This window comes from Lycorma delicatula, chromosome 8 (genome assembly GCF_047948215.1).
Source record: "Lycorma delicatula isolate Av1 chromosome 8, ASM4794821v1, whole genome shotgun sequence".
Lineage (NCBI taxonomy): Eukaryota > Metazoa > Arthropoda > Insecta > Hemiptera > Fulgoridae > Lycorma > Lycorma delicatula.
In genome coordinates, this window is record NC_134462.1 from 60,765,568 (window position 1) to 60,779,573 (window position 14,006).

At 29.9% G+C, this 14,006-nt stretch overlaps 1 protein-coding gene across 2 annotated transcripts in view; it reads left to right on the forward strand.

Moving 5' to 3' along the window:
- Positions 1 to 12,309, forward strand: part of Oseg1 (intraflagellar transport protein Oseg1) — a 32,016-nt gene extending 19,707 nt beyond the window's left edge. For both annotated transcript variants that reach the window (XM_075373605.1, XM_075373606.1), the window contains 12 exons: positions 738 to 856; positions 2,213 to 2,366; positions 3,522 to 3,683; positions 3,875 to 4,041; positions 5,632 to 5,906; positions 6,396 to 6,540; positions 7,992 to 8,085; positions 8,713 to 8,813; positions 9,820 to 9,928; positions 10,349 to 10,723; positions 11,323 to 11,487; positions 11,882 to 12,309. In XM_075373605.1, the coding sequence (XP_075229720.1) occupies positions 738 to 856; positions 2,213 to 2,366; positions 3,522 to 3,683; positions 3,875 to 4,041; positions 5,632 to 5,906; positions 6,396 to 6,540; positions 7,992 to 8,085; positions 8,713 to 8,813; positions 9,820 to 9,928; positions 10,349 to 10,723; positions 11,323 to 11,487; positions 11,882 to 12,007 (1,992 nt within the window). In that variant the 3' untranslated portion in view covers positions 12,008 to 12,309. The remainder of the gene's footprint in view (positions 1 to 737; positions 857 to 2,212; positions 2,367 to 3,521; positions 3,684 to 3,874; positions 4,042 to 5,631; positions 5,907 to 6,395; positions 6,541 to 7,991; positions 8,086 to 8,712; positions 8,814 to 9,819; positions 9,929 to 10,348; positions 10,724 to 11,322; positions 11,488 to 11,881) is intronic.
- Positions 12,310 to 14,006: the final 1,697 nt, after the last annotated feature.

Here is a 14,006-nt window from a genome sequence, read left to right on the forward strand (position 1 = left end):
GGGCTTTCCTTGCCTGGCAAGAGACCTGGGACTGCGAGGCTTATCCCTTTGGTCAGACCGTGGACATAGTGGCGGCATGGAGGCGTGTAGAGGTGGAATACTACATGTCACACTTTTGAACAGGTCACGGGTTCTTACACACTTATCCCATGTCGTAGGGAAAGCATCATCCCCTTGCTGCCTCTATTGCTTTGTGGACAGCAGATCGAGGGGGCACCAGAGGAAGATCTCGGAGAACTGAGCCCTCACACCCATGATGCTCTATGACTGAGCAGCTGGGAGAATGTGGCCCAATTTGTCAGGAACAATCACAGGATCAAGAAGGGCGGGCTGTAAATAGTCAGTAGCAGCCTTCTCAGACTAGGATAACAGGACTTGGCCTGAAGTAATGTGTAAAATGGTTCTCAAGTTCTGGTAGAAGGGGGGGTGGTTTTAGTCGATAGTCGTCTACTGTTGGCAGTTAGATAAGACCATCAGTGGGAGCCTAACACTCATGCGTAAATGTATTTCCACCCCCTCTCCTGGAAAAACCTTTGTTTTTAGAGTAATAAGCCATATTTATATAAACACACAACAGTATTCATTTTAATTTAGGAAGACCACTACTATATTTTTCATTATCATTTCACTTCCTTGATTCATGGACTCCTTGTTATCCAAATGGAACTGTTATGTTTAATTAATATTATTTCATTACTATTAATAATTTAATTTTAAATTATATTTAATTGTTGTAGGGATTTGTTGTTGGTTTCTGTGGTTCCAAAATTTTTTGTCTTCATGTATCAACTATGTCAACTATTGAAGTGCCTTTGTCTGCACCAATGTATCAGTATTTGGAGAAGAAAATGTATAGGTATGTGTGTATCTTTATAAAAACTCCCTTCTAAAGAGACAAAAATCTTTCCAGAAGCATTTCATACGTCTTTCAAATCAATCTTATTTATCTGTTGTAATTATAATCACATATTTTATTTCTTAAACAGAATCTAAAATAAATTGATGTGAAGATTTTTTTTGAGCTCTCTTCAGATTTTTTACCATCCATATTGATATAAGGTTCATCCCATTGCTGTATTCAGTTACGAAATAAAAAAAACATTCAGAAGGACATTGCGATCAATTTACAACAGAAAGGATTTCCAAGCAGTTCAAGTGCGTTATTTATGTACATATAGACACAACAATAGTGACCATTCCTGTCTCATAATAAACAGCTCTCTGGTTCAAGTCTGTGTTGATTTTTTAAATTTCATTTCTTGCTATACATTAGCATAGATTCTTTATAATATAGTATTTATAAGAATAATATTAATAAGAATCTAGAAAAAAGATTATGAATTTAATATTTTTCTTAGACACATTTTTTGCAAAAAAACCCCCTACCCCAAAAAAATATGTTGTAGTTGTCTATGTTGTGACATCACAGTAGAATTAAATAAATGAATAATGTAAAAAGTAACTTGCTCTGACTGGGTCTCACGTGGTCTCGGTACCACGTGTAAGATGATAAATATTTTAAATTAAGTTGTATGTGTATGCCGTACATCAGCAACAACAGAAACATTGTTATCCTTAAAAACTATTGATTTTAGAATATCGATTTTAGGATACATAATACTTGGGTGTAAAAGATATACTTGCAGATACTCATATAGTGATAGTGTTAAGTTCTTTTAATTCAAAATGAATAAATTTTGCATCTTGCATCTTTGTGGTTATGTGTACATGTATACATCACATTCAAGATTCTATTTTGTATTCATTATCAGTAATAAAGAATTTATTCACATGAGAATCATTTTTATGATCAACATTAATGAATTATCCAAGGGATCCTTGAATACATATACATTTAGAGAGATAAAGAAATCACTCTTTGCAATTCAACACAAAAGTTTTTTTGAACGTAGAGTTAAGTATAATCAAAAACTCTAATAGAATAGAAAATAGATTTTTGATTATACTTAACTCTATGTTCAAAAAAACTTTTGTGTTGAATTGTATTCTTTCTCTCTCTAAATGTATATGTATTCAAGGATCCCTTGGATTTTTCTATTATGTTCAAAAACGTTTGTTATTGACCATGATAATTAGTTAGCAAGCATTATTCAAAATTTATTTTTTCTTTTATTTTGTTTTAAAGAATTATTGTTATTGACCATGATAATAGTTTGCATTATTCAAAATTTATTCTTCCTTTTATTTTCAGTGAAGCATATTCAATAGCATGTTTAGGAGTAACAGAAGGAGATTGGAAATCTTTAGCACATGCTGCTCTTGATAGTCTTGATTTTGAAGTTGCTAAAAAGTCATTTATAAGGGTTAAAGATTTAAAACATCTAGAACTTATAAACGAATTTCAGGTAACTACTGTTAATTACATTATTTTACCAGTGTTCCATTAATTTTTCAAATCATTTTATGTTTCAGTGTTTGCAAATGCAAAAAAAATGTGAATTGGAAGTGAAAATTGTTTATTATTATTTAATAATAATTTTTTTAGTTGATTTAGTTTTTGTCTATAAAAAAACAAAAACAAGAAATAAATATTAAAAATTAAGACTGCCAAAAAATACATTACTGATGAATTATTACTTTTTAACGTAGGATAATTAAAGAACATGCGAGTGACAATTTTATTATATATATATATATATATATATACTGTAACAGCCGTAGAGCTGTTAGTGGAACAAAAAATCTGTAAACAATAACAATTGCACTTCTTTATGGGCAGTCATATAAAAATGCTAGTTACATGAATAAAATGTATCATTTGATATATCAGATGAATGAGTCGTTTTTGAATCGATTTGGAAACCTCATATCTCATATTGGAGATGCAAGTTATTCAAAAATGACTAATTCATCTGATAGATTTTTCAATTTGAAAAACTGAAGTGCCTGTGACACTCCCAGTAACATAAGGATTCCAATGCGGGGTCATACATCTAAATTGGTTCAGCCGTTGAGCTGCTGCAGTGACGTATACGTACATGCTAAGTACATTGCACTCCTTTTTGGGCAGTTGTGTAATAAATTATTTTTTCTTTCAAATTTTGAAATTAAAACAAGATTCTGCTACTATGATAATAATAATAAAATTAACTCATGGTTTTCAATTAGTATGAAGTAATAATACTTTCATGCATCTATAAAATCTTGTAAGTTTAACCTTATCTGATTGGTGTCCATTTTCAAAAATAATGAGCAAATGCTTACCTGAGAAGTGAAGTAGGTTTCCATTTTGCCATCTTTGCTGAGAAGAATATTATACTGCATATCACCCACTGAAATGCAGCTAATGTATAAGTGACACCTTATTAAAGGTCTCTTTCACAGTTTACCTCCATTCATTAATTTAATTAATATAGTATAATTAATTAATTATAGGTCATATATGGAAAAAATTGTCACATTTTATTCACTTGGGTTTACTGACATATAATCCACAGATATCTTTATTTAATTTTTTTTTTTAAATATTATATATTGGTTTTTTATTATCACTATTGTAGGAGAGAATGCGAAAGGGTGAAAGGGAGAAGGAATTATTTATTGCAGATATTCTTGCATATCGTGGGAAATTTAAAGAAGCAGCACGTGTCTACCAACGCTGCACTCAAGAACACAGGGCTCTTGCTATGTATACTGATTTGCGCATGTTCGATCTAGCTCAGGTAAAATATAACACACTAGATTAAAGTAAAAAGCATGTTTGAAAATTACTTCTTTATACCAAAAGGTAAAGTTTGTCATTTTTATTTAATTAATTTTTTGTTACAATATGTTGAAATCCTTACATACATAATTTAATATATTCCTTTATATATAATATTCCTTTGTTTATACAAAAATGAAGTTTTTTTAGGAATTTCTTGGATCTGGAGATAATATTGACCGTAAAGCATTACTCAGAAAGAAAGCTGATTGGGCACAAAATATTAATGAACCTAAAGCCGCTGCTGAAATGTATTTATCAGCTGGTGACACTCTGACAGCAATTAGTATTATTGGTGAAAATGGATGGGTAGATATGTAAGTATTTTAATAACCATTTCATAATTTTATTCTATTTAGTAGTAATCACAATCCTAACAGTAATAGTAATAAATAATGATTACATAAGATTAGACTGTGAAGATAAGATTAGACTGAACTAACACTATCCCTTTCTGTAATTGTCTATAGCTGTACAACAGCCTGTAGTCCTCCACTGTCCTCATCAGAATTACTTGTGACATTACCTTACATGTTGTACAAAACAGGACAATGTTACTTCAGACTTCTCAAAATTTGTCTTTACTGAAGTATTTATACTCTTATCGACCTTACCTGTAGAACCAGACCCAAATGATCTTCAGAGACATTTTCCCACACTTTCCTACCTTGGTCTACAGAAAAGGAGATATTAAGGGAAGATAAAGAAATTAGGATAACAGAACAGCCTGATGGATTTACAAGATTAGAAGAAAAAACTGCAGAAATATGATGAAAGCTGTCATGATAAAACGTAGCCTTTAAAAAAATTGTGATGAATAGTAATAAAAATGTAAATTTCAAGCACTATTCAAAAGTCAACTTAAAATTTTATTATTTGTATAAATTATTTTCATGTCTACACATTTGATTTCCCATACATACATTTGATTTTTTTCTTACCATATACATTTGAATTCCCTTGTATTTCTAAAGCACTTAGTTTCTATTTAAATTCTGTACAAGGTGATTAGCTAGTACAGAATTTAAATAGAAACTAAGTCATTGACGGATCTCATTGGTGTTGTAATTTTTTTCTTATAAAATCTAGTCATGCTTACTCACATTTGACAGAAGTAACAGTGATAGGTTCTATGTTCAGTTGCTATGGTAGCTGGATTATTTTCAGCAGCCAATGAGAAATCAACTTTGAAATAAAGAAAATTTGAAAAAGGTCCTTTTATAGATTGATGAAAATCATCAATTTTTGCTTTTACATTGTAATAATTTTTACTATTTCATTATTTATACAATAACATGGGTATTATTATTATTTTTATTATTATTGTTATTGTGAGAGAAACGGTATTATGTAATTGGAACAGGAAAATCTATTTCTATGATACAGGTACCAGCCGCATAATTTTTAACTTTCTCACTTTTCTCATATAAAAGCAAAATAATTTGTCAATTCAGAGCTAGATTAGAAGTTTTGGGGTCCATGTTCAGTGTGAAGGTTTAAAAAAAAGGTTTTGCTCATACTTATACGAGACTGCATATTAATGTTACAGAATAAAGTTTAGCTCTGTGATGCTTAATTAATTATGCCCAGTATACTTAAAAAACTGCATTATTTTGTCAGCTCGATGGGTTAAAAAAGAAATTATGTATTTACTTCAACATTTTTGCGATGACACAGTTACAATGAAGCTTATATGAATTTTGTTACACATCAGAAATCATTCAGTAATTAGTATATTTAAAATTAATTGGATAGAATTTCAAGAAAAAAGGAAACAAGTTTTCTACAAGTAATTTTTTCAGTTTTGATAATTATTAAACATATATATATTAACGGAAATAATATATTTAAAATGTATAAATTGTTATTTCTCATATTTACAATAATTCTATAATTATTTACTATAGGTTGGTTGACGTTGGAAGACGTTTAGATAAAGCAGAAACAGAAGGTATACGGGCAGTAGCTGAAAGTTTACGTAAACTGGGTGCCCTTGAACATGCCACAGAAATGTACCGAAAATTAGGAGAAGAGCGTAGTGTAGTGGTACTTCATGTTGAAGCACGAAACTGGAGTGAAGCATTTTCATTAGCCGATCGCCATCCTGAATATGTTGATTTAGTTTATGTGCCTTATGCTCAGTGGCTTGCAGAAAATGATAAGTTTATTGAAGCACAAAAAGGTAAGTAAGATAATTCATTAAGAAAAGGTTCTCTGTGTGATGTTTAACAATGTTTAATTCTGCTCAGCATAAAATAATATTCAGTAATTCTAAGAGGGTAAAAAATAACTCTTTTTAACTGTTATTACTTAACATGAAAGAATGTATTTACATATCTATCAAATAAGCTTAACTTATTCTACCATGCTGTATCACTAATGAATTTCAGACTTAACTGCCTAGATTTAATTCTGGGCACTAGATTAAAATTCATATGTTGATAAAAATGTTTGATAAATGTTAAATATTATTTAATGCAGATGGTTTTTGTCAAAAATCTTAAAGTACTGCTTCCCTAATAAATAGTTTTTTGTCAGAGAATATACACTCCCTGAACAAATCAGCATAACAGCTTTGATGAAAATAAATTTAAAAAAATAATGAAAAGTAGTTTTATGAATTCAATTAATTGAAAAGCTATTAAATGAATTAATCTATACAATTTTTCAGCATTTCATAAGGCTGGCAGACCAGATGAAGCATTTAATGTTCTTCATCAATTAACACAGAATGCTGTAGAAGAAAGCAGATTTAATGATGCCAGTTATTACTATTGGTTACTCAGTAGACAGTGTTTGGACTTAGCTACTCATAGGTATTTTAATTATTAAAAAGTTATATTAATTCTTATTCTTTACCTCATTAATTTTTTTTATTTATTTATCATATAGTGCCTATAGTGCCTATTTATCCTACATGTTTATGCTACAGCGCCAAAATTATCAAAATCTGCAGCATTACTTAAGTTTATGCAAATATAAAATCCTAATTATTAAACCAATATTTTTTAATATTGATTGGATGATGTGATGGATACAGCATTTTTGCTATTCCCTCTCAGATTATGGTCAGGAGGTCATGGAGGAGATGGCCAAAATGTGATGGATACAGCATTTTTGCTATTCCCATCACAGGTAAAGATGTCCTGACCTACTTAGAGATTATAGGCAGGAGGCTATGGAAAAATCTATCATCTACCTTTTGGGTGAGGTTGTAGACAATCTGGGGGCTACCTACAGATGTGAGATCAGGGGACAAGTCCAAAAGACCAACAAGAGGATGTCAGGAGCAACAGGCTCTTGGTGGGTTGCCACCAACATGCATCCAGGAAGAGGCAGCATACACTTTCTTCGACGGGCTGCAGACTTTTATCTGTACACTTTTATCAAGAAGCTCCTTCTGCTTGGGTGAATCAACCTCTTACTCATGCTATACGACTGGAGGCAGCTGGTAAGCTGAAAATTTATTGTAGTAAAGACACTTGAACACTTTCACAAACATCTATATGGAAGGCACTTCACACTTTGCATTGCATATTTTAAAAATCTTGAGGGACAAACAGCACAGCATAGGCCAGGGAGGGAAACATTCAAATGCTGACTGTCTTTCCAGATGACCCTGTAACGCCGACTGTGTAGTCACTGCAGCAGGGTATAAAAAGAGCCAGTTTCAGATCTATGTCTTACTAGATGCAGATTGCAAAAATCAAAAAAGTTTCAATGAAGTATTGTCCCAGGCTAAAAAATGTTAGGAAACCCTTTAGTATGTAGTCAAGTGATATGCTCAATTTATGTTGTGTTTTTTCATGTATTATGCAGTTCTTGTTTTTATGTATTTTAAAAACAGTTTATTAAATAAAACAACAGTACTAAAAGGTTTTCAGGAAGCGTGGCAAAATATTTCATTGTACTATTAAATGAATTATATTGGTTCTTCAGCAAAAAAAAGCATACATTTATTTTTAATCAGCATAAAATATCAATAAATTAGTTTAAATATCTTTCCTGTCAAATTTCAAAAATGTACCGTCAAATTATGGTTTTCTATGGGTTTGCCTACACTGTATAATTAAATATATTATTTTACCGAATAATACTAATCTTAATGAAGTTTTAATTTTTGTAATATCTTTTTTGTTATGCTGTGAAATTTCAAAAATGTACCGTCAAATTATGGTTTTCTATGGGTTTGCCTACACTGTATAATTAAATATATTATTTTACCGAATAATACTCACTCATCTTAATGAAGCTTTATATTTTACAGACCAGACCAAAGAGATGAAATGGTTGATCAATTTTTTGAACATGAGAAATGTGCTTCAATATATTATGCCTATCATACTATACAAAGATATTTGGTAAGTAGAGAAAAACCAAAAAGCACATTGTTTTAACAAAATTCACAGTTTATTGTAAGATACATGTAGTGAAAATTTATTTTTCACTACTCCTTTTTTCTTCATAAACTTTCATAAAAGATTCATAATCTTTATTATAAAATGTATTTTTCACTACTCCTTTTTCAAGCAATTCTGCTGAAATTTTCTACTTCTTCAGAATCTTATTAGAATTTATATTAAAAAAAATTATGTACAGATATATATGTGTGTTGTGTTTACTACCTCAGCCACTGAAATTATTTTGGCAATAGCTGGCTGATAATGAAATTATTGTTATAGGCTATATATGTATATGTACAATCGTTACAAACTAACAGCAAGCTTGTACTTTGCAATGTTTACTACCCAATGTAAAAACATGTTCCTCGCATTGTAATCCCCCTTAAGTTTCTATTTATAACAAATGATGCAACAATTTTGAAATGGAATACAATCAGCAAATCCTAAATTGTACTATATTACTGTAACTTTAATTTTATTCATTTAAACTATTACTTAAAAGAAATATTCAATTTATTCCTTTTTTGTTTATATTTAAACAATATATTTATATATAAATATTCATCTATATTTGTTTTTTTACAGGAAGAACCATTTACTTCATATCAGCCAGAAGCTTTATTTAATATAGCAAGATATCTTATGTATGAGACTAAAACAGTTAAGCCAAAAGGAGTTTCACAATTGTATCCTTTTGGAATTTTTTCCTTAAACGATATATTTAGACACTAATGTGTCCTGAAATAAATTTTTACTTTTATATTATAGTTTAAAATTAGTTTAAATTAACAAATGAAATGAAAAGTGTACTTATCAAGACACAATTATATATAAAATTTTTATTGTTAACAATAAATAAATTGGCAAATTACGTAAGAGTATGTGACACATGTAATTTTCGTTGCCATGATCTATCAACACATGTGCAATGAAGTTTGATAACTCCATGTACAAAAGTTTATAAAGAGTTCTTTTTAAACCTTACTTTTTATTCCACTGGAATCTTCTTAGCTGTTTCACAAACAAATTTCTGATGAAAATAAAAAAATTAAAAAGTGAGATTTTTTATCTCACTTTTATCTGGCCGTGAATAAAATTTAAACTGCATTTCATACAACCTGATTATTATTGTGTATGTATATACATACATGAGGCTCAGCTGATAAAATAAATTTTGCATGCTACACGGAGACAAAAGGTACTGTCGGGTTGCATTTTTCCATAGTGTTGAAAGGAAATGTTGAAAGATGCACCTCATTGCAGTCTGACAAGCAATGAGTAGGCCAAGACCATATTAATTGGGTTACCATACCACTCCTGATGGCTGGCTCTCTGCAAGCTGAAGTTTAAGTCTATTCCACATCTGCCATACTCGCTGGATGGATTTGGCTCCATGCGACTTCCATGTCTTCCCTCATCTCAAGAGGGATTTTAGAGGTCATTACACCACCAACTTAGAGGTGAACACTTGGATCTGAGAAACATCGCCAAAGTTTTTCAGAATACAAAAACTTGTATATCAGTTAATTGGGATATTGAAAAATAAATACTGAATTTTGTAAAGGTATTTGTAAATTTATCTATTTTTTTCAGCTATTGCTATTAATCTATTAACTATTGCTTTCAAACAAAAAAGCTGTGCATTATTGTGCTCAGTTTGGTATATATTTATTATTCCTTAATAATATTTAGTGCTATATTATATGCTTTATCCAAACAAGCAAGGAATTTAAGTGCTTATAAACTCGCTAGGCAAGTTTTAGATAAGATGCAAAGTCTACGAATTCCACCACAGTTTCAGGTAATTTCTTGGAATATTTTAGAATATTTTACCCATTAGAGTGATAAATAAGCTGTTAAATAAATGAGAAAAGAATATTAAAAAATATAAACTGACAGAAAAAAGTACTTACAAACACATTAAAAAGTACCCTATAATGGCTATCCTGTGAATGGTTTTTTCTGTAATTAAGTTGCTCGTACTTGGGGTATATTGTTAATTAGTTGACATTAAGAGCATTAATTACTTCACTATTAATCATTAATTAATTACTTCATTAATTAATCACTTCATGAACTGATTGCAAGTCATTGTACTTCATTTATAAGAATAACATATAACAGTAAATTATCATAATAGGTTTCCTAGTAATAGTATAAGTTTTCTTCTTTTTTTAAATTTTAGCAAATGTATATTTAACAATTTCTTCTTTTTTTTTAGGAAAATGTTGACATAGCATCACTTATAATTAGAGCAAAACCTTATCATGACAATGAAGAATTATTGGTAATGTGTTATCGTTGTTCTACTTACAATCCTTTACTGACGACAAGTAATGTAGGAAACTGTTGTAATAATTGTAGACAGCCATTTGTTCATTCATTTGTAACATTTGAAGTTTTACCATTAGTTGAATTCCAATTAGAAAATGGGATTAGTGAGGAAGAAGCTATGAGATTGCTAGAAACACCAGCACCTGAATCTGAACAAGAACCATGGAGTCAACGAATTGAGGATAATTTTCAGGCAATGCGACTAGAAGAAGACTCGCCAGCAATTCCTGATCCATTTACTGCAAGACTTATAAGTTTTGAGGTAAATAAAATAACACTTTCTAAAATTGTTAATGTTCTAAAGGACATCAATTAACAATATTATACAACTGAAGGGTGGAATCACAAATTTTCTCAATATCTTTAATCTACTTCTAGGAATTACGGAAAATTATGCATAATGAAAAATTGACCCACAGAAATGTGAGATAGCATTTTTCATTTTTTATTTTACATTTTTACTCAACTAACTTACTTTACTTAACTTTAGAGTTACGAGGATAACAGTTACGAGATCCTCAAAACTTAAGGTTTTGAGGATTGAGGAACTGTGGAGAAATTTATATATTCTTTAATATTTCTGTAACTAGAACAATATTTCAATTGGTTAGACAAAAAGACTATTGTTTCTCGTAAGAAATATATAAGTTACATATAAGGATATTCTTAAGTTGAAAATAATGCTTACCCATTCATTATATCTCATGAAATAACTTTCTTAAGACTTCAAATCAAATAAATTTAATGTCAGATTTAAAAAAAAAAAATTGTACTTTTGAACTTTTCTGATAACAAGCAGTTGACTTCTGTGTAAAAGTAATTTTGTAAGCTTAACATTAAACTATTGTGATGCTGTTGCAGAATGAAACTGATGATTTTGTGCCAGTTATTGTAAACAGAGCTACATTACTCTCAATGGATCCAAGCAGTGTGTTAATATGCCGATGGCCACCACCTTTGCGTTCACAATTCTATCGCAATTTATTACCTGAATTACAAATAACATCTTGTTCAGTCTGCAATAAGGTAAACTGATCTGATATTTTTTTTAAATACATATACAGTTTACTTTCATGCATAGTTAACATTTATTTACAGTTAAACCCTTAGGATAGGTATCAGAACTCTCATTACAGGGTATGAAATAGATAACTTAGTCGTTACACATTTTCTGCTTTGTGATAGTTTCTTTTATAGCAAAAAAACTTGTCAAATGATATTCATGTGGTTGCTATTTGAAGCTGAAGGAAAATTTTATAATTATTTACATGCATTTTTCTCAATTCCTGTAAGGATCTTACCAGAAGATAGTAAGTTTTACAATAATCTGAAAAATGTTTTTTTTCAGTTTTGTAAAAATTGTATTATAAATAATGCAGGTTAAGAAAAATTTTATAAATGTTTCTGTTGTGTTTTACAGGTGTTCCATGTAGATGATTTTGAAATGAAAATACTACAAAATAATCACTGTCCATTCTGTCGCACACCACCAGAAAATTATAGTATTGGACAAGACCAAGATGATGCAAATTCATTAAATATATAGCAAATGAGAATTCTATAACTTCATAATACCCTAATACAATCTGCACAAACAGAGTAAAGAAAAGTAAACTTTAAACAATTCGCATTAAAAATGATCAAAAAGCAACTTAAAATATTCTATAATTTTCAGTTATTACAATTTTTCTTAATATGTAATAGAGAAATGTCTACAGGAATGTGCACTCCTTTTACAGAAACCATGGAAACAATAGAGTTGATTGTAATTTGTTGAAAAAAAGAAGGTTTGTTGGATGGTTATGATTTAAAACTATAATAAACTTTTGAATGACCAAATTTAAAAAATGTTTTCAGTTATTTAACTATCTTCACTAACTGAGGTACTGCTTCTACCCTGGTCTCAATTGATATTACCGACAAGTTTATAATATGGCTACTAAGTAACTGACACAATTTGAATATGTCTATTAATTTAGTAAATCACTTTTGCTTGTTTGTATATTTTAAGGTTTTTCTTACGATTAGTTGGATGGTTATGATTTAAAACTATAATAAACTTTTGAATGACCAAATTTAAAAAATGTTTTAACTATCTTCACTGACTGAGGTACTGCTTCTACCCTGGTCTCAATTGATATTACCGACAAGTTACTAAGTAACTGACACAATTTGAATATGTCTATTAATTTAGTAAATCACTTTTGCTTGTTTGTATATTTTAAGGTTTTTCTTACGATTAGTTGGATGGTTATGATTTAAAACTATAATAAACTTTTGAATGACCAAATTTAAAAAATGTTTTAACTATCTTCACTGACTGAGGTACTGCTTCTACCCTGGTCTCAATTGATATTACCGACAAGTTTATAATGTGGCTACTAAGTAACTGACACAATTTGAATATGTTTATTAATTTAGTAAATCACTTTTGCTTGTTTGTATATTTCATAATGTTCAAGTGTGTTGTGATACGATCGTTTGTGTAAGGGTCAATTCATTTAAAGTGGTCCAGCACTGGTTGCCTTAACATCTAAGAAAAAATTCACATTTTGTAGGTGCATTCCCATAAGTTATTTTTAAATTTTTTTTTATATCGTTCAAAAATAATGGCCATTTTTGTTTTAAAAGCCCCATGCTGTTTTTTGTCTTTGCCAGGCATCTATGATTTTCTAAATTACTCAGCACTGGTTGTCCAAGGCTTTTCAAAAACATACCAATATATTAAATAATTACCTTTATATTAAATGTCAATGGTGAGTAGCTTACTCTTTAAAAATTACACCCTTTTAAAAATTAAATCTTTTTCAGTTTTTCAGCTACAATATCTCTTGTTGGGGGACCAGATAAAAATCTGAAAATTGCACACATGGAAAGGGTCTCTATGGTATCAAACTTCAGTATAAATTTCAATTTTGAGATTCAACTCAAAGTTAAGTATAAAAAAAAAATTATGAATTCGAGCAAAAAATCGACATCTGGGAAAAGTGGAAATAAGAGAGTATAATAATTCAATTAGTTATCATATCAAACTAAGATAACTTGTTTTGATAACAATACAGGTTATGGAATAAATGATGTGTGGTAAATATGCTTGCAATATTATATAAAGTTAAATTTAAAAGCTGTAATAAAATACAAAATCTTCAAAAATGGAATTAAAACAGCAATCCGGTAAAATTTAATATATTGTTTCTCTGAACTACTTTAGCACTATGAATTAACAATTAACAAACTGATACATAATGTCTTTTCACCTTTAATCAGTTTTTACTTTAATGTTGATTTAACAGCTGAGATTTCTTCACAAAGTTTGGGCATGATGTTAAAAGTGTGCCCAGACATAGTGGTGAATTCCAGGAGAGTCGGCTTCTTCAATATATTTTTGACTGGCACCCAGACTTAGTCCTCTTCATTTTTTTGGAATGAAGTTCTTAGACCTGGTGGATGATAAAATATACATCTTTGTTTTGATTACCATGTAGTTCACTTCCGTGTCCACCATTGGCCATCTTGTTGTACTTTTCCTCTAAGGTATTGGAACT